This window comes from Centrocercus urophasianus, unplaced genomic scaffold (assembly GCF_019232065.1).
Source record: "Centrocercus urophasianus isolate 14NV4802_14NV808 unplaced genomic scaffold, USGS_Curo_1.0 seq_10, whole genome shotgun sequence".
Taxonomy (NCBI): Eukaryota; Metazoa; Chordata; class Aves; order Galliformes; family Phasianidae; genus Centrocercus; species Centrocercus urophasianus.
The window spans coordinates 77,495,676-77,522,936 of NW_024884142.1; the positions used below are offsets into that span (position 1 = coordinate 77,495,676).

General features: G+C 38.8%; 1 protein-coding gene across 4 annotated transcripts in view; it reads right to left on the reverse strand.

The window, feature by feature from the left end:
* Positions 1-27,261, reverse strand: part of EPAS1 (endothelial PAS domain protein 1) — a 78,463-nt gene that overhangs the window by 29,593 nt on the left and 21,609 nt on the right. Inside the window, exons 1-2 of one of the 4 annotated variants that reach the window (XM_042808587.1) lie at positions 9,864-10,167; positions 5,278-5,468 (exon numbers count right to left, since the gene is read on the reverse strand). In XM_042808587.1, coding sequence (XP_042664521.1) covers positions 5,278-5,468; positions 9,864-9,901 — 229 coding nt within the window. In that variant the 5' untranslated portion in view covers positions 9,902-10,167. Of the gene's footprint in view, positions 1-5,277; positions 5,469-9,582; positions 9,606-9,863; positions 10,168-27,261 lie in introns of those variants that run through there. The other 3 variants (XM_042808602.1, XM_042808604.1, XM_042808593.1) reach the window with 3 other exon arrangements.

The window sequence follows — 27,261 nt, forward strand, 5'->3', positions numbered from 1 at the left end:
CTCAGATTCTACTCTGAGAAGGTGCTTTGAGTCATGCTGCAATAGATGATGAGTAGAGGAACGCAGCATCACATCAGACCAGGCTTTCTGAGCACACCTTCTCCCCAAAAAGGATGTCACTTCAGGCAGCTGAGGGCACTCGGTACCCATCTCCACTCACTCCTACCAGCACAGCTGGCACAGAGCTAGTTTCCAATTTAATGAAAGCGAACAAGTGGACAAGCTATTTTTAAAGCACTGTTTTATGCCACAATGGTCGGAGATTAGATGCAGCTTGTCCAGACATTCAAAAACAATGTCCACATCAGTTCTCCTCGCAGTTTGTGCTCTCCCTTAAAAACACAGAGAAAAGCTATTTTTTCCCTTCTGCTTCCCACTGGTTTTCCTGCTCTGTTGTCTCCCTCCCTTGAAACAACTTCACACTGGCTTCCTTGTGGCCTCCCTTCTCCCAAACAACTTCCCGTCTGCTTCCCTGTTCCCTCCCCATTTCTTCTGCTGTCTGCTTGCACAGAAGCGACTCCCACCCAGCTTCCTTTGCTGGATTCTCTGCAGAAAAGACACCTGGGTGACTGTACAATTAACATGAGATTGTAGCAAGCTGATAAAGCTGTGCTTTCCTGATTAGCCTAACTAAAAAGTCAGCAGTCATGCATGGCACATTGATGCCAAGGTGTCCTGGTTGCAGTAACTCCTATCACATGTGCGGTCCAAATAAACACTTAAAATTATTGGCACCCCATATAGGCTTCCTAAAGTGAATTCTCTTTCTAATATTCACACTACAACACACTGAGTAAGCCTTAGAAACTACCACAATACTAAGGGAGACAGATTTATTATTGTGTGGAAGAAGACAATTATTTTTCTTTTGCCATCCATTCATACCCGAAAAGCACAAGCTGTACTAGGGAATAGTAAGGTACAAATACTGGTATTGGTCTTTCTGACCATGCTGAAAGACATAAGCTCCTAAATCCAAAAGCTCCAATATAGATGACCACCAAACAGCCAATTTTTAGCAGCAACTTTATGCGATCAAAGCATTTACTTGAACAAAGATCTATTCTAAATTTATCCCAATGACACTAATGCAGCGACGGCAAAATTATGCCAACAGAATTAGAAGACAGCTTGAAAAATATTTAAGAGGTCATAATTAAACGATATTTCTACTAACATTCCAATTATACCGCGTACTGTTGTGTGCACAACATGGAAACAGTATTATAAAGCCATTGTTTCAGTTTGCTTCCTGTGATACTAATCTCAATCAGGCCGTCAGACTAACAGCCTGCATTTCTAAATGTTAAAGGCTTCCTCTCCAACATTCCCACACAGAATTGCCTACTGTGAAAATCAAAGGGAAACGCGTTACTAAGTAAAGAAGCAACTTTTATAAAGCAAAGCCTGGTATTTTTTACCCTTTTGAACTCTGAGATATACAACCAGCTATTTCCTATTATGATAGGATGCAAGGGCCCGGCGGAGGCCCCGCCATGGCTGCAGGAGAAGTGCGCCCACAGCCCAGACGCTGGGCCTTCCAGCAGCACGTAGCGCCGAGCTCAATGCATGCTCAGACTCCAGGCTCTGCCTTTCACCTGATGGAAGAACGTAGGCACAGATCTCCCAAGGTCTCAGCTTTCTGCCAGCTAAATAATCATTATGCAGGCACAGCTAGCCAAAAAGTCGAGTTACACAAGCGAAAAGCTCTGTTCCAAGTCAGAGAATGGTACAACAGGGATCAAGTGTTCAGTGCCAAGGGACCGAGGCTGGCACACTGCCTGAAGCCATCCATCTGAAGCATGAGGATACCCCATCTCTGGAAATGTCAAGGCCAGGTTGGATGGGACTCAGGGCAGCCTCAGCTGGTGGGAGGCAGCTCTGCCCATGGCAGGGGGCTGGAATCAGTTGGGTTTTAAGTCCCTTTCAACTCAAGTCATACCATGATTCTGTGTGCTTGCAGAAAGATGAGGATGCAGTCCCACGAAAGCTCTCGCTTGCCCTGTTCCCAGTAAAATTGCCATTTTACTGGCAACAAACAACATTATTAAATAGAATGTCTTCCACCAGGAGCTTTTGATATAATTAATAATAAATAACAAAAATACTAATCAAGTAGTATGTTTTTCTCTACTAACTTCTGAAGTATTCACCAAGCAGTATCCCAGGCTTATTTTAGCGACATTGTGTGTGCGTGTATATGTATATATATATATATAAAAGTACAGTAAATGTTATTTCAATGTCCTAATTAATGACAGAACACAAACTCCCACTTAACTCCAGTTTACACTAAGAGTCTAGCCCAAATAATCAGTACTGTTCCATGAAGACAACATAAAGCAAAGAGGTCTGCAGGCTGGGGTAGGTGTTTGTCTCTCATGCATGCTCCAGCTCTCTGCCACCCCATAGAGTTCCCAGTTAATCTGTCAGAGATGACAGAAGAAGCTCTGTGCCACCCAGCACTGGAGTTAGGCTCCTTAAATGCAATGCAGAGTTAATTAACTCTGAATTAACAGTCTGCTAGATGCGACTGTCAAATGGGGGCAGTTTTGGTTGGGTCTTGGAAAGAGGAAAACCAACAGGGATCTCATAAGCCACTTCCATTTCACTCCATGCACTTGGCAAAATCTCTTCATATGGGAGTAAAAAAATAATCATTTTGAATTAAATTAGACATCCTAATAGAGAAAATTTGTGTCTTTATGAAGACTGACATTGCTCAGCTGACCACAAAGACTTTGATTCCGCTCTCACAGGAACAGGCCAGAAAAACAACACCTTTCCAACATTAGCTGCATTAAGTAAGTACTGTACAACAGGCCTGAATGGCAGAAGCTTTTCAAAAACGCTCACCTGCCAAAAGTTTGCTTAGAAATACCTATATTCAATTTTCCTGCTGTCTCCTGAGGGGAAGAAACAGTACTCAAACTGATATAAATTTGCTTTTGTTAGAATAGCACTCTACCTATGTGAATTTCAGGAATCTCAGCAAGTGTACACTGCACAATAATAATTAAAAAAAATATATTTCAAAATCATTATTCTGATAAAGAAAGTTCTCTCTTTGATTACCACTGAATTCCAAAGCCTGACAGGTGTTCTCTTTCCAGTATTCGGAGCTAAACAGTTTCAGCTTTCTTGTTTAGCTTGATTTAAGCATTAGCCAAACCTGGAAGAATATAAGTAGCAGATGAGCAATAAATTACAAGTACTCAGTGGTTTTCTAGCTTGAATTCTTTCATTTCCATGTATTCCCCACGTCAGAAAATAATATCCAACTCTGCTAAAAAAATCAGTCCCTTCAGACTAATTTAAGCTCAATCCCTCAAAAGGGAAACATTTAAAGATTTTGAAACTCTGATCCACACCTCCATGGACAAATCTGCATGAGGTGACTTAATCCAAACCAGTATTTTAACTGGGGAAGCAGATCAGACTAAAGGCTAAGAAAACAACTAACATAGAAGAGATTTGGAACATCGTTAAAACACAGTCTGTCACAACTGTAACATTTCATTTCCAGATTCCTGTCTAACTGCTTGGTCACGGTGATACCTCAAGAAAATGTATATCGACTACACAAATCACACTGGCTTTCAAGCAGTGTCACAGAAGACACACCAAAGTATGCAAATATATGAATAATATATCAATATATTGAGTCATCATCAGTATCAAATAATACAATCTTAACCCTTAACACTTAAGAAGTGCTGAACCAAATATTTTGTCTGTAGAACTTTGTCAATAAATGGAAGTGTATTTGAAAAGTTCACTTTAAATTCAATGGTTTTCAGGTCAGCAAATATTTTCTTCTCACAATGACAGCATCAAACTATTTTCTTTGAACATCCACAGACACAAGCATTATTTATATTATCTGTTACAATCCTGCAGAAATTTGCTTTTCCTATGCTGTACAGTCACTAGTTCATCTAATGTAAATATTTGTAAAGCTGAAGCTGGTTGTGGTTTTTTGTTTTGTTTTTGCTTTTTTTGTTTTGTTTTCAATGAGAAAGCCACTAAAAAATTGGCTTGCTGTATAGCATTTTAAAGAACGTTTACCTATTTAATGCACTTCAAGCATTAATTACATGGAGATACCAAAGATTATTTCCAAATGCTGTTTAGCAAATAAACTTTCCTTTTCACAGAAGTAAACACTAAAATCCAATTCTATAAGTTAAGGTAAAAAGCCCATAGTTAATAAAATAGTCGTAATAGAGTCCAAAATAGCTACAAATCAATGGGGCATACAGACATAGAACTGAATCTGTTGTATCCTTCAGACTAAGAACAACAAACTAACAACATACTTTTCCAGGGGATGAGATACTTCCTAATGGCATTTATTAAAGCAGTTGTTATGGTATGACTCAATTTTTCTAAAGAGAGGGAGGGCAATTGTGACCTTATTGGGAGTTTTGCCATAAATGAAGTAGAAGACAAAATTTTGGCTTTGCTTTTCACAAATAGTTCAACATTTCTTTTAACATATTCTTGACACATAAAGTCAGTATAAAAATTTCCCCAGACACAACAGTTATTCTCACTGATTCTACATGCTATTCAAGCAACAAATTTCTATCAATGTGATTATGCAAATATAGGTGCAAAATAAGAATATTGTTTGTTTTATCAGTTTTAACAGGCTAAAAATGTAATGCTAGTTTAGTGTTTCAGATTAGTCCAAAATAAGCAATACTGATTAAATAGAATCCATTCATATCAATGATTCAAAAGTTGTTTACTTTAGCTCTCTCACTCTGCCATATATAGACAACCTACCGTTCATTACCAGTGTGTAGAACAATCAGGCCTTTAGAACAAAGTATTGGACCTTTGGAACTTCCCAGCTGCCTTCTGAATGCAGTGGAATACACATGTTTGCCATGCTATTAGATGTGCTTGTTTCAGCATGGAAGCTTAAGATATATGTCTGAGTTCTGATTAAATTCCTAAAAGCTCAAAACATTGTAACTAACTTTTATAGACCACATTCAATTGTTCTTAGAGTTCAGATCTTACAGATGCAAAAATGCATCAGTTGTTAGTTGGATAATGGAAACCTTGTATGACTACTGTCACTCAGATTTTCTATCTCAGTTCAAATATAGACGGTACTTTCTGGGGAAACAAAACAAAACAAAAACTGTAAATCTCACAATATTCTCACAATACAAGCAACTGTGTCTGTTCTCCTTTTAGAACCTTGCATGGATCATGCACATTCTTACTAACTAGCATCAACAACTTCTTTTAGCCAGACATTACCTGAAGACAGAAGCTTGTGAGTGCGTAAGAAACTGATTGCCAGGCGCATTATGGATGCCTTGTCCAGGTGGGAACTGACATTGTGGGGCAGGGGCAGTTCATGAGCCAGTTCGTAGAATACTTCCGTCTCTTTGCTTCTCCTGCATCTTGCTGCATCTCTCGATTTCTCCTTTCTCCGCTCAGAACTGCTCCTACCAGGTAGAGAAGAGAGAGGAAAAAAGCATTTTTTGAAATGCAATTCACAACTTCAGCGAGGTATTTACACGAGTTAGCCTTGTCATCAATGAATCCATTCTGCCAACAGGTTTAAACTTCACTGACCGAATATTAATATTCATTTGCTCATTTAAAGTGGGAGTTAGGAGGGGGACTGCTGCAACTGGAAAATCAGCCTTCAGACCCTTTGAGTCCTTGCTGAATGTAACAGGTTCAAGATTTGTTTTAGCCAAGATTAAATATGAAATAGCAAACTATTATTCCTGAGATTCAGTACATGTTAAAAATTGTGCGATATCTAAATTTGTTTTGTTCAATCTACAATAGTTCACTAGAAAAGCACTTCAGAATGAGTTGGCAATTCATTCTAAAGCTGGAGAAATTGCAGAGCACATGTGTTTGTGTCACGGATAAAATGAATTGCAATTGTCATTCCCTGCATTAAAATAAAGGTAATAACAGGGTATCCAACTATGTATGTACAGCTGTCTCAGTTCTTAACGCTACTCTGAAAAACCAACTTTCCTTGACCACGAAGAATATAAAATGGAAAAGAAAATACTGCTGCATGCAAGAAATTTTGCCTTAGTAAAAGCTATTTTAAGGAAAACAACATCTCTCCATTGTCCATGAGAACAGACACCTTCTTGAGTGAAACAACAAGACGGATAAAGACAACCTCCCTTAAACACCACAGAGAACAGAAGAGCAGGAAATAACAAAGGGGAAGACATTTTATGAAGCAAGTATACAAAACTAAGCCACCAAGGGACACAAAGCTAAATTTAACATGAGAAACACAAAGGCTACATTTATTATGGATTTGGGATACAATCGTTTAAAAGAAAACTTCACTGCCTTGTGTTTCAGAAAATACAATTCTTTTATTTCAGAGCATGAAGAACCCAATGTTATTGGAAAAAAAAAAAAAGAAGCTCAAAAACTACCAATTGTTTCAACCTAATGAAGCTCTGCTGATATTACAAGTTTCTTTCACTTGCACGGGTTGAGGTTTCACACCATAATTAGATATATTACACCATAATAGACATATTTTTCTGTCAGAGTTCCACAGTGGAGTATCAGTGCAAATTGCACAGCTCAGATGAGCACAAGTTGTGGAAAAGATCGACCACACCATTTGTGCTGATACACATTCAATCTCTAGAACTCGCCAGTGGTGGGTCTCTTCTTGCCAAGCCTTACGAATATTTCAACTTGCCATTTCCAAGATTAGTGTAAAGTAATGAGTCTTTAAAGCTTAAAAAACTCCCCATCAGGGCAGGACATACCACTAACTATACTCTTTCACATTAAGAAGTTGAGGAAACAAATGATGTGACAAATACTAACCACATTGCTTAATCCTATAAGCTGTTCAAATCATGGTTGGTATGGAATAAAACTGCACCAGAGTTTTAATATACAGTAATGCATTTTAGAGAAGGTGATCATTTCTAGAAGATCCTGAGTGACTGCAAAGTTTCTAGCATGGAAACCACAGGTGGCTTAGAAAATTATAAGTAAAATGGCCAGGGTATGCATTAAGTGCTAAGAGCAAAGTTACAGTAAGGTGTGGGTTGGGGTCCACCCAAGGCCGAGTGTTCAACATCATCTTTCAAAGCAGAAAACTGCTCAGAGCACATCAATAGCACTCCTATGGTTCAAAACACTTGAAGCTGGGCATAAGCGTGGGGATCAGATAGGTGGGATGGCAGGTGTTCATTACTGGGTGTGCTAACAGAGAACAGGGCCTCATAAATGCTTATGGTATCTTCTTAAGATCCATGTTCAGCCTTTGGCAAACCTCTTTCACAATTCTTTTGCCTGAGGTGAATATTTTCTGACATGGTATCTGTTACAGGAGATATGTACAAGATGAGACCAACACACTTTTAGTTAGGTAACAGCAGAATTCAGCTGAATAACAACTTCAGTGCATTACAGGAGCGAGCACCAACCCGTCCAAGTCTGAATCTAAAGTATCAGATATTCACAAGGTAACACTAGCTCCTTATTTTTCTCTTTGCCAAGTAAGAGTTAGATTATACACACATTAAAAAAGTCCCTTTACACACAGGTGTCCTTGAAAGTACAACAAAAAAATGCCCTATGTCACCTTGGAATGGGAAAACCAGGTGAATTACTCAATCTGATGCTTCTTTTACAGGTAACTTGCTCTCTTGAGAAAAATGCATCTGTGCAGATTCCACTCTGGGAAAAAAATTCTTCTCAGTTTCTAATTCAGCCACTGAGAAAAAAGGTTAGAAACAAAGGAAAACCAATCCAAACATAAACTATGCAGCAATATTCATGAGAATTTCCAACTGCAGCTTCTTGAACCATGAACACTTAAGCTCTGCTCTAAATCTAAACCCCGTGATTTTCATATTAGAACCAACGTGGGCAAAAGATGGCCCAATTCTGTCTCACGTAAATACCAGACTTTGAGAACTAAAGCCAAAGCCATGTCGCAATTCATGCAGGGAAAAAAAATGGGTTGTATAAGAGAGGGTAGGGTCTTTCAGGACGCCACTCCAGCCACAAAGAAAAATATTTAGTTTTGCTAACATCTGTAAATATACTTACCAATTGTGGCTAATAAGACAAGCTTGTTTCATAATCACAGGTTGCCCAAGATTTCTAACAAGTAATGCTATGAGCTGAGAATGATTTTTTTTCTGTGCTGCAGATACCTTCCCTTAGCACTGCTTCCAACAGTAAGTAGTTCCCTGCTTCTCTGCAATGAGACAGCTCAACGCACACCACCCCAGTGTCCTCTTGACTTGGAAAATGAGAGGAAGAGTTGGCCTGTTTGACTGCTTTCTAAAGAGTTCTTGCTCACACATAATCATTTTGAATAAATAAACAATTTGCTTGTTAAGCATTTCCCTGTGTGGTTTCCTGCACCTCAATTTTCCTCCTCTTCTACCCTAGCTCAGCATACCCTCAAGTTGGGTGGTTGTTGTCATCAGGTAAGTACAATTACATGGAGGCACAAAACAACCCCTGGCCTCATGCCTCACATCATTTCCCCCAAGCAGAGTCTTTACCTGCTTAAAAGACTGCCATCTAGTACTCATTCATTTTGGTCGCACAAAAGCCTCCAGAACATTCAGCCAAGTGATACAGCTCTGCAGAATGCACTATGTTCATGGTTTTCCTTTGCAGGTAGCAGGCCATCTCACTTCCCTGCAGCTGTCCTCCATTTTATTCACTGGGAGAGCTTTTCTCTCTGAGCAAGGTTTGGCTACCCGCAGCCAGAAAGTGAAAATATAACTCCTCAACAACTTTGTCTGAAGGCCAGGCAGAAAGGTTTACATGGAATCCTGCTCACACATCATTAGAGCAATAAAGGCATAGGCTGCAGCTAATTTATGAATCATTCCCTCCCAGCATATAAACCGCCCACTTATGTGGCAAAAACGAGCAAATGTGTGCGTCACTGTTCGGAGAAAGTAGAGCAAGCAAAGGCAGAAACCTTCCTCACCCAAACCCATGCCAGATTTTTAAAAATGCAGGGGGTAATGAGAGGAGAAAGCCACTTCAGATCAACCCATCCATGCACACTTACAAGGGTGGGAGGTCCTGCAGGGAAGCTTCCATAATGCTTTGTACTTTTGGGAGTCCCAGGACCTGCCAGGACCTGGCCCTGCTCCACCAATACACACACACACTCACTCAGTAATCACTGCACGATCACAAACTGATCCCCTCAAAAAAAACAAGAAAGGAATGGGAAAGCTCAAGTCTCCACTGGAAACAAGGTGATAGAGCTCAGGAGCAGGCCTGGGGTTTCTGGTTAGACTCAGTCCACTTGCTCCCAGTGGCTTCAGTTTGCCTTTTGAAAACAGAAGTCATGGGCTGCTGCCTGCAGCGCTAGCAGTGCTTGGCAGTTTCAGGTGGAGCTCTCAGCGTGTCACAAGTTGAAGCTCTCCATGTTTTCTTCCACCAAGCCAGACAACGAACCAGCCCAAAGTCTACACTCATACCGGCTGCAAATGCTGCTTCACCAGTCAGGAGAACTCAACTGGGAGCAGGAGTGCCTGGTGCAGATGACACAGGTCAGATTCCCATCCCCTCGCTCACCCCAGCATCCTCGCAACACAGCTGTACTGAAATCAATGGGAATGCCGGCAGATGAAGGTCTTGCTTGAGGTTCAGATCATAATCTGACTTCCAGCAGGCTCTCCAGCTGCCGTGCGGGAAACTTCAGGAAAAAGCTGAACCCTCATATAACCGCCCCTGCCCAAACAACTTTGTAAAACTGTCACGTCATCCTGGGGACCTGTCACCCTTGGCAGCTCCAAACCTCTGCAGGTGGGAGCAATCCCAGTCTTCAGTTACCCATGGAAGCCCTTGGAACTTACTCAGCTGACGATGGTGCCGGGTGGTCAGCCTCAGCCATGCTCCTGATGTCTAGGAGGGTGGCAACCTCCTTGCAGCTTGCGGAGTGGATTGCACTGTGTCCCAGGCTGAGATAGCAACTTCCAGCTCAGTGTTTCACTGCTCTCAAGTCCACATGGATCAATACTTTGCTCATGTAAGACTAGGCAGCACAGTAACTGCGCTGAATTACCTTTCTACCTTGTAGGTGCCAGAACACAGGAGATTTCAGTGAAATCACAGCCTGCTCCTCGCATAAGAACACCTTATTTGCAGTCTGGTAGTCCTCACTCATACCTGCACACTGTGTGACACAGACATAAAACCTTTTGAAATACATAGCTCAGACTGACTTCCTTCAGTTTCCTTCCCTATTTTGGTGACCCTTGGACTTTGCTTCAGACTGCCTTCCATGCAAACTAGTAAAACAGCAAGCATATTACTTTATATCCACCGGCTGGTGATTAAATGTTTCTAGTTCCAGCACTTTAAAGGTCAAGAATCCAGAGTTAATTAAGCTGTCATATGAAATTTCTGAAGTAAACTCTCATTTCAAATGGCTTAGAGTTAAGCCTCAAATGCTAACTTATAGAGCAAGAAAAATACATTCTAGGGATGAAAAGATAAGAAAATATTTTACAGTACATACAAAGCAAATTAAAAAACGGGGTGGATGTTTAGAATAAAAAAATTCCAATTTGTAAAAATATTTTAATGGGCAGTACTATCCTAGATAACAACAAAGATTTATTTCAAACCAGCAAGTCCACTTTTTGCGGCATGTTTACATTTTGCTTTACCTTTTGCTTAGCAAATCCCTAGATGATTTAAGCCACCACCATATCTAAAAAGGAGTTTTGCTCCATAGGTATCTCGGAACCATACCATCTAACAGCTCAGAGATGTGCCTGCGTGTGCACCAAGCAGCCAGCGGTCATGCTTATTTAGCCTTGAAATTCCTTTAAAAATAATTCACTCAGCTTTGTAACCATTCTATCCAACAAGCAGTTTAATCTGGATGGCACCCTGTGCTTTTTGAAAGTCCCCTCCATTAGAGCAATAAAAGCAACCATCAGTAAATAAAGATACTACAAACTCACTCACCAGGAAACCAGGCCCAAATATGCAAGCTGTCAATGAAATCCAAACACAGTGCCATACAGATCCCTCCTTATACGTGAACACGTTCCAGTGAAAATAATTGTTTCTAAAATCTGAAAAAGCACCAGATGAGCAAGTTTGGCACACCAGTGGGAAGGGGAAGAACAGAGTTATGCCTCAACTGAGGAAAAAAAAGAAAAGGTTTGAAAATGTGTAGTGTTCATGGCTGTAAAGTGCTAAAGTGGCACTGTTGCACATTGGAAGATTTGCCCAGTACTCAGGCAAAATGAATATGAACTCCACCAAAACAAGGATTTGTTAATAGAGGAAATGAGAGTTCGAAGGTAACAAGAAAAGTTACTAACAGAGAGGGCTATTACAAAAATAAGGAAATGAAATACCTTCCACCCTTCCTTTAAATCTGCTTTGACTTACCACTGATTCCTTGGTTTGACTGGGGGTATTTTTCATATTTTCTGCACATACCCACTAAACAACAAATTGCTGCTGCTGGTTTAATAAACATAGGCACCTACTGCTATATCAACATGTGATCAGATTCTTTCCTCCAAGTTTAAAAGCTGAGTCTAGATTTTATGAGTCAGAAAATACAAAAGATTTAGATCAGAAAAAGGCTCACATTAAGAACAATGTTAGCACGATAAAAGCATGTTTAGCATGATACTGTGGGACTTGGCTAGTCTGAGTAGTGTAGCAAGTGATGAAGCTTAAGAGAACAATGGACTTCTAGTATTTTTTAGCTGAAAATACTGATGATTCACTAAGTCTACATCACTCTACTGTCACTATGGCTTACAATAACATAGATGTGAAAATGCATTCTTGAATAGGAAATACATCAGATCTTTAGATGGGTACAAGAAAGACAGAGCCAAGCTCTTTTCAGTGATATCCAGTGACAGGACAAGAGACAATAGGCACAAACTGGAAAATGAAATTCTACCTAAACACCAGAATGGACTCCTTTACTATGTGAGTGCCAGAGCACTGGCTCAGGCTGCTCAGAGGGTTTGTGGAGCCTCCACGCTAGGAGATCTCCAGAAACTGCCCGGGCAGCCTGCTCTGGAGAGTCCCATTGGAGCTGGGGTTGGACCAGATGGATCTACAGAACCCTGCAAACTTCAACCGTGCTGTGATTCTGTGAAGTCCCATATGAACTTTAAAACTACATACAACACCAACTTCCTTAATGTCTGAAGCTCTGATGGTATCAGCAGTCCATAATCCTAAACTATAATTACACATTTCTAGATGTGCAATTTCTTTTTTAAATGAAACTTCCTGGGATTTATTTTTTAAAAAAATTACCCTAGGATAAACAGCATTACATTCATACATTTTAGAAACATTTATATCATTTACATTCAATACAGTTGTTAAGATAAACTCTTTGTACCTCTGTTCTTTAGTACCAACATGAATACGTTATCACAGCAGCTAAAGAAAAGTACTTCTGAAGTTTGATGTTGAGAACCTTACTGAGGCTGCTGGATCCTTCATATTTTTTTAAAGCTTTTAGGTTTGCAATATGTCATCAGAGTCTGATAAACGTAATCATAGTAAGCAAAACAATGTCCACAGGTTTTACGTCCTACCGTTTTCTCTCATTTTATGAGTACCTTGAACTGGAGAGATAAGTATTAGGATTTCATCAACCATTAATCTGACCAGGGATTATTTTACAATGTTGAGAGCACAGCCCATTCGTCATTCACCACACCAGCATGAACCTGGCACCTCAAAGGATGTGCCAAACGTGGATACTCTCAGGCTAGGATCAGCCACCGGGAACCTCGTAAGGCCTATGACACGTAGAAAAGATGTCAGTCTGCTGCTTGATCAGCAGGTAGAACAGATGCAGGCATTGCCTTTTTGACTTTTCAACACATTTCTTGCATTAAGGCTAGAAGAGTGCAGTATGATGGAGAAGTAGTACTTATAGCTCCAAGTCCCTGCACTCAGGAAGGAGTGGTGTTGGCCCCAGAAAGTGGCAGGACAGCTCTGGACCATCCTGTAATGCTGCAGAGCACACTCAAGCAGATGAGAGAATCATTTCTGCAGTCTTCTCAAATACTAAGGAAATTGCAAAGGAAACAAAATTCCCAGCACATGGCCAAACTACAACCAGAGGAGCACAAAGATTTCTAAACTTAATATTCCCTCCTGAGACTGGTTTTGCATCTCTCTGCTCTGTTAAGATATGGGATCATGGATTCCTTCCCTGTGGCAAGCAACTCTTTGATACCAGCCAAGACATAGCAAGCTTCAGAGATAACTTGTAGACTAAAAGGAAAAACAAAACCACTGAACAACACAACAGAAAGGACTGTTTCTACATTGGCTGAAATTGAACATGCTTGCAAACAGCCACTTTTGTAGCGAAAAATATACAACTCTGCTTTACTTTACTGTTTCTGCTCTCACATTCAAGAGTACCTGCAGCACAGTTAGAGCTGGAATTGCAAACCGGACCATGGGGATAAGGTTATGACAATGCACAACCTGAGATTTCTATCAGTGATTTGTGTTCTGAGAGATTACAGATTCTTATCTTGTGGAATTACTTGTAGTAATCAGTCAATTTTGACAGCTAATCTAAAGGTCCATAAGTATTGTTGCTCAGAAGCTCAGCAGGTATTGCTGAGATCTGTTTTCAGATAACCCAACTATTTACCTACTTTAAAAAAACACATACCAAAGGATGTGCTTTATCTCCTCACCAGTGGGTTAAAGCTAAAGGTGAACGAAGTGCAACTCACAGACTATAAAGTTAAATCCCAAACCAGCTCCATTTTTCAGTTGGGACACTGACCGCATCCCAGTCCATACCCAACCACAATGAGAATTATTTATCAAGATGGTGCAACTGCGGTTAAACAGGGACAAATTTTCAATCAAGCTTTATTTCAAGTCTAAGGGACAACTGTTGCCATCACATGATGATAATATCACTAGCAAACATACCTACCCTGGTGGCACTTCAGCCGCAAACACCCTCAACTATAAACAGCTGAAACAGTCACATTGAAACTTGTTGACAAACACTGAATTTTACAGTCCAATATGTTACGATGTGGGCAATACATGCTAAAATTTACGGAGCCTGTGGTCAAAATCTCTGGCATTTCAGCAGGCTCAGCCTTATATCCCCAGCCATTTTATCTCGTCGCACTGGCACATATGCTGACAGGTTTGCAGAAGGGGCCTTTGTGGAGAGGAACAATGAGAGAGGCCCGCACAGAACAGGAAAATGGGTGGTGACCACCAAGGACTGGAAAAAAAGCTTCTTTCAAAGGAAGGTCTTTGAAAACATTCATTACACCCCACCCAGCTATTTTCACTACAATATTTCAGTACATAAAACAACACAGGGAAAATAAACAGACCACTCTTAAAAATGATGTAGGATCTCCAGTCCCTGAAAAAAGACTGCTGAGCCATAGTGCTACAGAAATCTTCACCAAGCACAGTTGTGTAAGAGGTTTGCAAGCATCCAATGTAACCTTGCTCTAGCAACAGTCTCGTGTACATCCAGTTTCTCTAAATAAGCAGAGTAAATTAGGCAATTTTACTTTCAGAGTAAAGCCATCAACATTTCAAATGGTACGGGTTGGTAAATAAATGACAGCAAGTATTCATAGGGATCATAAAATGAATACATTGCAACAACTTTTAAAAAGTGTTACAGAAGTGAATGGTTTTCCACAATACATTCCAGTTGTGCTTTTTGTTTTCTTGTTTGCCAATTTCACCAGTTAAAGTTAGAACTAATAAAATGTTTAGGATAGAACAGCTGCAAGACAGAAAAGGTGCAATGAAACTGATCCGTAATGAAATGGGGCTCCTAAATCAGCACATATTCAAGGGTAGAGCCCAGGCTTTCACCAAGGCTTGTCTCCACCAGAGTTGGTGAGGTTACAAGTAGAGCACAGATAGAGCAAGCAAACACCCCCTCCCAGCCTTGGGAATGCAAAATGTCCCTCCTTCTTGTAAGGTTTTGGGCTGCTCTGTGTTAATGCCTTCCATAGTGATCTGAACTCTAAATTCAGGCAGCAGAGCACCTTTAAAGAAAATTCAGCCAGCCTGATGATCACGTTGCTTTGCCTCAAGCATTCAGTCTTTGCACTGCACGCTCAAAAGACAATGCATAAAAGCTCAAAACAAAATGTTTTTTCTCTTTTAAAGAATGTCCAAAGAAATCATCTAAATTACTTTGCAACACTGTCTGATAAGAAGCCACGTCTTTCCAAAGTGTCAAATCCTTTAAACACTGCTGCTAATAAAGCTAAGAAAACAGCTCTTGTAATAAAATCTTTATGAAATGATGTTGACTCTTCTTTACTTTCTGAGCCTTGATCATTTTAATATGTGTTCAGTTATGATGCAATTTAATGGTCTCTCCATCTCCTGACTTGTGGTCACTTGAAGTCATGAACAATAAGATGGATGTCCAGAGACCCAGAAGGACAGATTAAACAGCCACTTCTCTAGCAAGAAGGGAACAATAATTCTTAAGAACAACAATACAGACATTCCTTAATTTTGATTATTCCATGTCACACAATTTCCTCAACTTCCTGAAACAACTGTCCAGTGTAAATCCTAAGAACCAGGCTGCATTTTTTGCACTGTGGAATGCAAGTTTTGTCTGCACACGTGTCCTGGGACACAGATCATTCTCAGTTCCAGCCTTTCTTTCAGATGGCTGTTATTTTACAGAGTACCACTTCAACTGTCCATCTCCTCATAATTAAGCCATCAGGTAAACTGAGATGCAAGTGATAACTTCACATAGTGTGATTCTAATCTCTTAGTATTGAGGTCTGTTACTCATTTAAACTGATAAAATAGAAAATCAGTAGCTTGATGTACATCAGAGGAATTGGTGCCCTGACTACCCACTCTTGTACACACACCTGATTACCACCCATCAGAAACTGCCTGAGCCAGGCTCTTTCGAACAACTGTGGTGGGAAGAATAAAGAAACCATTGATCACAAAGTATCACAAGTCACTTCATCACTTATCTGTCACTTATCTGAAAACAATCCTCATGATTTCATAGTAAAGCCTTCTCCTTGACTGCCTGCGTCACTGTGATGAGTACTCTCATGGCTGACCTGCCTCTCATGATCTGGCAGAAACAAGAGAGACATTGAAACTGTGGTACTTGAGGAGGAAACAGTTGTGGCCTCTCCACACTCAACTACAGAATTTCAAGTATTCTAAAAATTAAGGCTTGGTTTGGTCAGGAAATGGCCGCCAGCACATCTTATCCATAGCCCCTAAATAATTAATTGCTCACTACACAAAAACTTGCAAAGGGAACTGATAGCAATAAGGGCTGTCTGCATTTTCTATTACAAACCAAGAATAACCGGACACAATCATTCTTTTTCAGCATTCCTTGCTTTATCTGTGTTTCGTTTTTTTTCCTACTGCTGCCTACCGACTCTTTAAATTCCTGTGTACCTAGAGAATCAGAGAATGGCTTCTCTAGACAAGTATAGAAGGTGATGATGAATAGGAGGCAGCAAAACTGGGAAGCATATAATTTCTCTCTGTTTTCTTCTTTTTACTTCAAAATTATGAAGTAACAAAATCAATATTTTGCCACTATTCCCGATGGAGCTTTTCTCTTTCTTGAAGATAACCAAAGGAGGTACACGTTGCATATACTGTGATTGTGATTCCCATCTCCATCACCATCCCATCTCCCCAGAAGGGCAGGAGGTGGGACTCTAAAAACAGTAAAAAGTTACAGTAATGACAATAGTATGCAGTAAAAAAAATAAATAAATTAGTTAGGTGACAAACTAAGATCTTCTCTTTAACTCAGTACATTTTACTGTCATCATCTTACTATTAAAATCCCTTTTATTCCATAGAAGACACACTACGAACAGCCATATCTCAGACATACATCAGAAATTCACATTTCAGTTGTGCTAGCTTCAGCAGAACAGTAAACACAGAAAGAATAACCACCCCCCTTTCTAAGGCAAAACAGCACAACTCCATGGGCTTAGCAAATGCTCCACTTTGATCAGGGTGTGGTACCTCCATATTTCATTGTTCTCATTCTAACTGTATTGCAGACAAATTTCTCACCAGACAGTCCAAGATTCACATGCTGAAATGCATGCAAATGTACCAGTACATGCATCAGGGGTCAAAAGCATTATATAAAACTGATAGTACTTCCTTCCCAAGATGAGGGCAAAGGTGTGCTCATCCTTTTTGAGCTGAGTCTCATCAACTCCCAGAGCAATTTTAGAAACATACCTTGTGCCTCCTTAAGAGCAGTTCTTGAAAAACACCACTTTTTTTCTTGTCCTTTTCTAAATTAAATTACTTCATCAACTTGAATGAGTGTTCCAAAATTGCCTGGTTTTTAGGAGAAGTAGATAGAAAAAAAAAAAAAAAAAAAAAGGAGGGAAAAAAAATAAACTGCACTCACTGCCCAAAATAATGATTTTGTCATTAGAAAAGACAGCTGGGATGGTATGCAGGCAAAAGATGAGTTAACAGTTGTATCACAAGCCTAGTCCAAATGCTAATACAAAAGAATGGTGAGACAGGCACAGAGCAAGCAGGAAGTACCTGCATTGTTCATGCTGAATCCAAAAGGCAAAACTACTAGCATTAAATATCCTTTTGAGTTGTATTTGCACGCCAATGTGGTTAGCTACATTTGTACAAAACACGCTGCCATGGCAAAGAGTAGTTATATAAGGATTTATATTCCTCCATAGGAAAAATAATAATAGAAAGTCCCTCCATACACAACACAGAACATGAATAAATACTTAAATCTTTTACTGGAACAGTCAGTGTGAAGTGCATTTAAGATTAAGAAAGCTTAATAATACAACGTGTATGGCAAAAAACATCAGTAATTACTTTTAAAGAGCAGGACGCAGCACAGTGTTTACCTATATTGTAGAAGCATGGTTTAAATTTGACTTAACAGTGCTTTTAGTCAATTGTGAATAGTCAATAGTGTTATTTATGAAATAAACGTCAAAAAAATACATCTTATGTAGGTCATTTACTCCCATTTTTCTCGATCTTATTCACCATTGTACAGATCAACTACCATTTATCAACTCTTCCCTTCTATTCTTACTGTTATTTCCTCAAACATGCAATAGACTTCCACCAATTTCTGGGGATTTTCCCATTAGTCATTCAAAGAAAACTTGAAAACATAAAAAAAAAATAAAAAAAAAAATCTAAGGACTGTTACAGAATATACATGACTATATAATATAGTCATTAACACAGCAAATTTACATTGGTGAACATTCAATGGTAGAGAGATCCTCTACCTCAGAATTAAATAGGTGATCTTTATCTAAAGTTTTATTATCTACCATTAAATGTTTATGACAGCTCAGAATACACTATTTAGCTTTCACTAAGTTGGAAAAAGCCTTTCTGAAAGCCCAGCAAGAAAACTTGCCCACAGTGTGACAAGAAACAGGAAAGCCCATTGACCTATTATATTTTCAACAAAACTTCAAATCAGGGTAGAAGTAGAATGTCAGCCTGCGCCTCTGTAGATGGAGATTTTATGCATTATGGTTATAGCATGTTTTATCAAAATCCTGAATGAAGACATGTTTCTCTGAAGCTCTGACTTACTAAGAGCTTGGAAGAAGGAGGAATGACCGTGTCAAACCTCATCAGTCCAGAAAGTATGAATAACAACAACCTGTCTAACCTGTAGATTAGAGGTTAAAGGATTCACTTGAATTAAAACAATTTGAATCTGAGCATTTCTTTAAAAGAACAACCTGGACAATTTATATAACTTTCAGGGATGGAGACTCAACCCATTCTAATATTTAGCAGGTTGTTCTACTGGTCAGTCACCTTCACCGTCAAAATATTTGCACAGGTTTTATTTTTCCTCCCTAAGAATTAACTTCTCGCTGTCTATTTTTATAGGTCTGAAGTTATTCTGGGCATATAGGTGTGCCAAGTGGATACCACTTGACTTTCAGTCTCTGTTTTATATTCTCAAAAAAATCTTCTAACCAGCAGGTCTTGCGTCACCAAAATATTCTGTGCAGAAACATCATGCAAATTCAAAACAAGCATTTAAAAATCAGAAAACCTCAGGCTGAGCAGAAAAGAATGCAGAATTACAAACTGGAGTCTGGCCAGAGGGGAAAAGAAAGACAGAAATAAGCAAGATAAGCTGCAGTGTTTGGAGAGGGGAAAAAAAAAAACAACACAGTTCCCAGTGGTGTTTGCACCAACTCTGATGATTGCAATTTCTCCTTCTCCATAACAAATGGAAAAGTTACAGCAAACTGGTATTTAGGTGCTTTTGGAATTACACCATGCACCATCATACATGATGGCAGGAATATTTCTACAGAAATGTGTGTGGCAAGAGCTCCTGTAAAGCCTGCTCCATAAAGAGCTGAATTGCTGTGGAGTGTGCCCTCTGGCTTAGGGTAGACTTGGAACAATTCTGGACAGTCAATCTCCATACATGCCTTTCTCACGTATTTTGGGAGCTACAGCTACTTAAATAATCACCTTGAAGTATTAAACTCCTCACTTTCTCATTTTAGCATTAAAACAAACAAACAAATAAACAAAAAAACAAAACAAAACCAGCAACTAAACTGGGAAAATCATCCTCAGCATAGGAAGGGAGCTGTCCCAAGCCTGTAAACCACTGGACTTCAATTCAGGGTCCAATCCAATACTGACAATCATCCCACAAACATACAGGGAACCCAAACACACCAGGGAGCAGCAAAAACAAAACAAAACAAAAAAACACACATGAAACTTGATCCAAACAATGGTCCTCGTGGTTCTGTGAAGATGAAGTCCCAACAGGAACACAGCAGAATCTTGAATGAAGGACAAAAGTGATGCTACAAAATCAAAGTTTCTCCCTTATGTGATCCCCCACAGGGCGAACTGCGGCTGTCTTTGGGACTGATTCTCAACTCACTACATTAACTGAAAACAGAGTTATCCTGATGTCTCTCTGCAAAATGAGTTTTACTTTCTGTTTTCTTGTCTTGTGTCAGTGACAATAAAATGAAAATACTTTGCTATCAGATTTGCCTACAACATGCAACTCTTCTTGTATCCAATCTGAAGAAGACAGACACTGTTTGGCAAGGGAAGGACTATCCAAGTTTCTGCATAAGTTCTGTTACTTGGTAGCCAAGGAGATGCAGACCAAGATTTTTATTTATTTATTTATTTATTTTGTAAAGTAGGTAGAAACAACAAACTGGGGAACTTCAAACAAAACAGGGGGTTTGCATGGAAAAAGTAGCTATTTCTACAAGTCTGTTACTTAAAAACAACAATGAAAACGTCATGGAATTTCATAGGCCAAGAAATAATGAATCTCTTGCTAGCTTATAATATAGTATTTTCACTGTCTCAAAAATATGCATAGGAAAAATGTAATAGAAATATTAAGAAGTATTAGAAACTGATAAAATTTGAAGTAAAGCAAGAAGGATCATTAACAGAGATTCATTAAATGATGTTCTCTACCACAAAGAGGTCTGAGCATGGAGAGAACTGGAAACCAGATTTTTATCAAACCATCTCTGGAGGAAGTAGATAACACAATTCAGAAAATGGGAGAAAGATTTGGGAGTGCAGTCAGCAGACTCTAGGAGAGGAAGGGGAAAGGAGACAACCCACAAAAAATCCCATGGGCGCAGAAAGACTTCAAGAGCACGGAAAGTATTTTAAAAGTGCAGACGGAGAATTAGATAAAAGGCAAAATGGAACAACTTTTCACCCCAAGTGTCTTGCTTCACACAGGGTGAAAGGTGCAAGTGTGGCTGAAATACAGGAATATCTGGACTCTGTTAAGTCCCAGTTATGCAACCAGAGATCATCCCAATTAACTAAGCTTTGAGAACGGTCAGAAGGACAAAGATAAATTCTGTTGAACTCTATGAATAATATTTATGATGAAAAGGCTCCAGCCTGACCAGTAGCTTTGTCAGCCTTGTCTACTAAGAGCTAGACCAGAAATGACCTGAAAGATCCACTTGTCATCCCCACAAGGATATTGTAAAGAAGAAATGTTAACGCGCAAAAACTTTTAGAAAGGATAAAAGTATCTCCTTTTACTTTGTAGTACCTTCAAAGAAGCATACAAGACTACATCTGCGCAGATACAGCTTTACATTGAGATCTATTTTCTATCTGTGCAAGTATTTCCAGCCCTCTTAGGCTGCTGAAAGAACTCGCTCCTTCCTCACCCATGCAAACCATTCTGGATGGCTCAGTACGCCTCATGATTACACTTGTACATCCAATATCACCCTCAGCCCTTCTCAGAAAGGTCTACACTCCCTAAGCAGGACATCTCTCCCTTCCAGCAACAATTTAATTTACTGAAAGCCTTTGGCAACATCTTTCACACCTCCAGCCTGAGCAAACTGCTGCCAGTCCACAAAGCTCCGGTCTCACGTGTTTTACCTCTGGTCTGACTGCTTACCTAAGCTCCCTAAAATAGCAAATTTTCAAGCATGCTTCCACTTCTGACTATTGCATAACTCAGCAGACCTGGAGGCACTGAGCACATGCAGCTTCCTCCCTGTAGACAAACTGAACGTGCAAGAGCTCCCACGTATTTTACACAGACTTTTCAGCACAGTGTCTTTCTAAAGCTTTCAAGGTTTAATACTGTTTTCAAAGGTTTTGTGGTTTACTCCCTATTTGGATTTGCCTCCAGGCAATAGGGGATTATTTTTTTCTTCACTGAGATAGTTTTGTCCAACATCCATTCATAGCTACAATATAACAAATCCATATGTAGATAAGACAGCAAAGCTTCTCCTCTCCTATTTCCTCTTGTGTACTAGAGCTCGCCCTCTGGCCTTTGTTTCTGCATGAGCACCAGCTTTACAACTCCATTTGTTAACCAACAGACAAACACTTGTGCCAATCCATAAGACTGCTCTGCTACCCAGCTATGGTGATACAGCTTTGATGCTAGCTCACAGTTTTACTTCACTGAAGCTGTGTTTGACTTGCCATGAAAGGAGTCAGCTTGGTGCATCACATCCCTCCTGCTTGCCTATTAATAGCCAGCTGTGAGTAACAGCAGCACTGCTGCTGGCAAGCAGACCTTTGCCATCACAGTTCCAGGTTATTTTCTTAATTTGTTTTATACCAATGAACTAAGATTTAGATTTTCTTCCGTTTTGGTGTTATTATTATTTTACTACATTTATACCTAACTATTATGCCACAAAAAATCTCTGAAGGCCCCTCCCTGAAATACTTTGATGATGAACTTTTTGTTCATCTATTTGAATAGTACTGCAAAATAAGAACATAATTATCTGAATTGATATATTAACGTTTTAACTTTTTTTTTCTTCCCTAAACAGTTGCTAAACACAGAAGGAATACACACAAAATACTGAATAATACAGAAAGAATCCTCAAAGTATTATGACATCGTAAACTTATAATGACAGTGTTGAGCTGCAATAAATAGTGAAGCACTCTAGAACAACAGAGACACATATCACTTGAAAGGTTTTGTTGGCTAAAAATACTCTTAAGAATTTCTGAAATGTGATACTTTCTCCTACGTTAATTCTTGCACAATAAAATAAAGCAGTAGCTTTGTACTTCACACAAACCTGCACCTCTCTGAGATTGTCTGACCAGGGCTGTGTGCTCCAGCTGATATTCTGCACAGACATACTGATGAATAGTTTCCTTAACACCCACAGTGCCCTAGCTTTGTTTTTTGGGGCAGGGAGAGTAAGTACGTCTGCTTTCCCAGGCTGCCTGGTCCAGTGAGGCCCTGCCTTCCCCAGGATTACAGGCATAGCCATGAAACAGCAAAATAGCAACTGGTAGCAATAGCTAGAGAAAGAGCACCGGAGAAAGGGCAGGTTTTTTCTGAAGGATGGTTAGAAGCTGGCCAGTCAGGAATGTGGCAGTGTTACTGCCCTTGACATTTTCGAACTGGCAAGCAGTATACAGCGGTAGTCAGGCTGCAAACATAGAATGCTTTTAGGTACTACAGTTAGAGTTGAGCAGTTGCTCCAGTGTGGCCATTCACAACCAAACATCTTTAAATAAATACTTTTGCAAATTATGTATGTACAGTCAGTACATTCAGCTACAACAAGAAATCAACCCTCTTTAAAGTATTCCTTGGGTAATATCCACTTTTTACCCTGGAAACTGGCTTTCCATCTTAAAAATATTATGAATTCCAGTCATTTTTAAAAAATGATGACTCAATTTCAATAGAGATAAAGCTAGCTTAAAAATAAATTATAAGATTTTAAAAGGTTTGCGTACATTTCTATATACAGGTAATGGAACCACAACACACACACAAACACAGGAGAATCATCAGACTATGTATCTGCCTTCTCATTTTTGAGTTTCTGTGAGCAACTGAGGCATGGTTTCAAACTTAATTTTTATGGCTTAATGATAGAAGTAGCTAAACAAAACAAATAAACAACAAAAACAGACAAAAGGCAGCTATAGGCCTCACTCACCTAAATACCCCCCCAAGAATGAATTAAGGCTTCCACAATATACATCATATGATTCATGGTAAGTTTACAACAGCTACCAGCACAGCAAGGAGTTAAATCATTTTCTCTAATTAACTACATGGTTTGACTTAGCAATATTATATATATATATATATATATATCCAAGCATGAGTGCCTTTCAGAGAGGTAACTAATATATACATATTATATTATCTGATACATAATACCCTATATAATAATGCATAATAGTATATAACAATAAATAATATATAATAATATATAATAATATAACAATATTATATATTATATTATTATTAATATTATATATATTATAATATATATAATATATATAATATAACATATATATATTTATATATATATATATATAAAAGTTAACGCATGTTTGGATTTAGCGTACCTGTAATTTTAATTTTAAAGGCCCTTCCCAGCATGGGGGGAAGGGGAGAAGACAACAAAAAAACAGGACAGAAGTATGTTAGAAGCACTAGAAAACATTATCCATTTAAACTGCTAATGGCAAGCTCTGCTGTTATATTTTTATCATTGCTTTTCTGCAAATTACTTTTATCAGTGATAATTTAGCTTTTATTTCATTATCTAGCACAGCAGAAAAAAGGAAAACAGATTTGTTTTACAGCAGCTCCAGCACTTGCTATGTCCATTAACATTGACAGATGAAGGTACATTAAAGCTCTCAGACCACATTTTCAGCATGCATGATAATGAAACTTCTCTATCTAACCAATGTTTGTTTCTAAAGGAGTACAGAGTGTGTGCTAATGCTTTTATTTTCTCTACACAGCAAATAGAAGTTTTCATATTTTAGAGAAAATTACATAACAGAAAAATCTGAGAACATGCTATATTCTATAGCCTCCAAAAAACATCTCAGTGCAAACAGGGAGAATCAATGTTTTAAACAAGGAAATTATTGTATTTCAGCCAGCTGAACAGTGAAATAGCACTTTCCTTCCTTTCAGTTTTCTTAAGACCACAAAACCACAGAGAAATTGTGTTTGATTAAAATATTATATATCCATAAAGAACCCTTAAAGGATATTTGTTCAAGTGTTGTTCTTCATCTTTTACTTAGGCATATTTTAAGCTATTCTACTTACTTCCATAGAGGTAAACAGAGTGCTTTACAACTTTCTTCTAAAATAATAAATTTATTTATAGAAGCTAATGTAACTACACGGCCGTTCTGGGCAAATGCTGGCCTTTCCATTTAAATGATAGTATAATGGCTTTGATTACAAACAATTTTACAGGAAAAAAACCCCAAAATATTACTGACTAAAAATGCAACTAACAGTCATTAGTAATAGCCATTCTCTTAAGCTGTAAAGCCACGCCTGCTCTTGCACAAAACATCTTTCCACAATAAACCCAACAGAAAGCCTCACTAAGCAAAACAGAATTTCATGAAGTCTGCTAACCTGCAGCCAGGTGTTTAGACTTTTTCTGAAGACCACCTGGGCTAACATTACAAAAAAGAAATAATTCCTTGAATTCCTTAATTCTAGATATTTTGGATAGTTTTAACTTGTACACCATGTGAAAAGGTTCTCAAAAGCAATAAATGGCATTAGTGTTTGCTCACTTTGAAATTGCCACCACAAACCAAACATAAACACTTATTAACATATAATGCAAAATTGAAAGCTAGTGACAAAGTATTTCAAAGAGAAGAATATTCTGTGTTGTAAAAGCAAAATGAAAGAGTTCTGCTACCATAATTTTGTTAATGATTTGTGTAACAAATTACCCGCTGTTACTTGAAATGCCGTTTCATTTTCTATTAAAAGTCTTACTTTTTCTTAGGAAAAAGAAATATATATATATAAGTCCGAGATAAATTCAGTTCAGCTCTTACGTCCCCTCAGCAATCATTACATGACCAATTACAAACAAATTTTACTGCCAGAGCAGGTCACTGATGAAAATAGATTAATATTAAAGAGCATGGAAATTTGGAAGAGCATGAAAATACTTCTTGGACTCGCACCAAGGCAATTTCAAAGCACAAACATGAATATAATTTAATCATTTCCTTACAAGTAGGCTTGGGGACAGGGCTCCCAAAGCAATGATAAAAATGAAGTCACAAAGAATATATTTTAAGAGGACCTTTACTGAGCTGGGGAAGAGGAAGAACATGTTAAATATTTTTAACCAGCTTTCCATAGATGGGTCTAAATCCAGCTCTTACGATTCTTCTCTGTCATAACCCACTACAGAGGTCAAAGGCTGAAGCTTTCCCAGAGGTTCACTGTGCATAACAAACACTAAGAGTTCCCCAAATTTGGTTTATATGTAATGGCCCAAGTGCTGTGGCCATTTACAAACATATAGTCCAATTAGTATTGAACAGGTCATAAGCAAGGGTAGAGAAAGGCACAAAATCTTCCATATTTTCAACTGATTTTGTTTTTCATGCCTGCTTGAAAGTTGGTGCTTCTTTAAAACATGCCATGAATGGATGATAAAACTCCTTTACTGCTAATACACAAGCATTTTGTCATAAGTAGCAGAGATTTTTTTCTAAGGTATTAATACTATTAGTGAGCTGTTTTCACACATTACAAATATCCTTTTTTTGTTGTTGTTTTGATTAGAGGCTCAACAAATGATTTGAGATTGTCAGCTTTCCAAGCTGGACTGGAGGAGTAAGTTCAATACCCTGTGGTTAACCTGGAGAAATCCTGGAGACATTCGGTCTGTGGGAGCTTGGCTGCTCTGCCAAAGATGAAGTCTTTGCTTCTTATGCCAGGCATCTGACCTACATGCCATTCCAGGTCTATAATTTATCTTAAAACCAACAGCAGGGACACTATTAGGGCAGGGAGTCCTGAACGAGTGCGTTAAACTGTCTAGGAAATTGTTGTTCCAACTGCAGTGAGGACTCCTGCTTCTAAAACTACAATCGAACCATAAATTTTTCCTTGAACTCTTTGAAACACTTCAAAAAATAAAGGAGCCAACACAGTGGATAATACTCCAAAAGAAGCCACCAAAATGATCAAAACTGGAAAGAGAAACTACTGAGTTTCATAAGGCATGGTTAACATCAGCAAACTCTGTTTAAGGGGATTTTTTTCTGCTCCAAGCTGTTCCTACAGCACTAGGGAAGAACAAAAGGACCTTAATGATGCCTTTTCACAGACTGCACAACCTGATCAGCACCACCTACCCACCACCCATTAGGGCACATGGGCTCCAGGAGCAGGTGCTGCAGAAGCCATAGACAAAACACTTGAAGGTTAGTGTCTTCACAATATCATGTGAATGAGAATTTAGCTTTCATTGTTCTTGTGAATCTGGCAGGTACCTGTAAACCAATCCTCTTCACACTCGCTTGATCTTTGACATTATTGTGCCCTACAAATATACAGAACTTGTTTGGCACACGATGATGTTCCAAAAACAAGAAGAGCATTGTAATTATGGTTTTGTGTTGTATATAAGTACTGGTGACCACAAAATATATTTAAGGCTATTTGCTGTATATGCAATTCTATCCAGCATGTAAACATCTCTCTCTTAAACAAAACTCCACATTAGCTATGGTGATGCCCCACAGCACTCATCACCACGTCCTCTCCTCATCTCATCACTCCCTGCCTACAGTAACACTTTCATATCTGTGTACCATCTTACAAGTCTCCATCACAGATTTTACATTTTTCAAATTCAACAAATG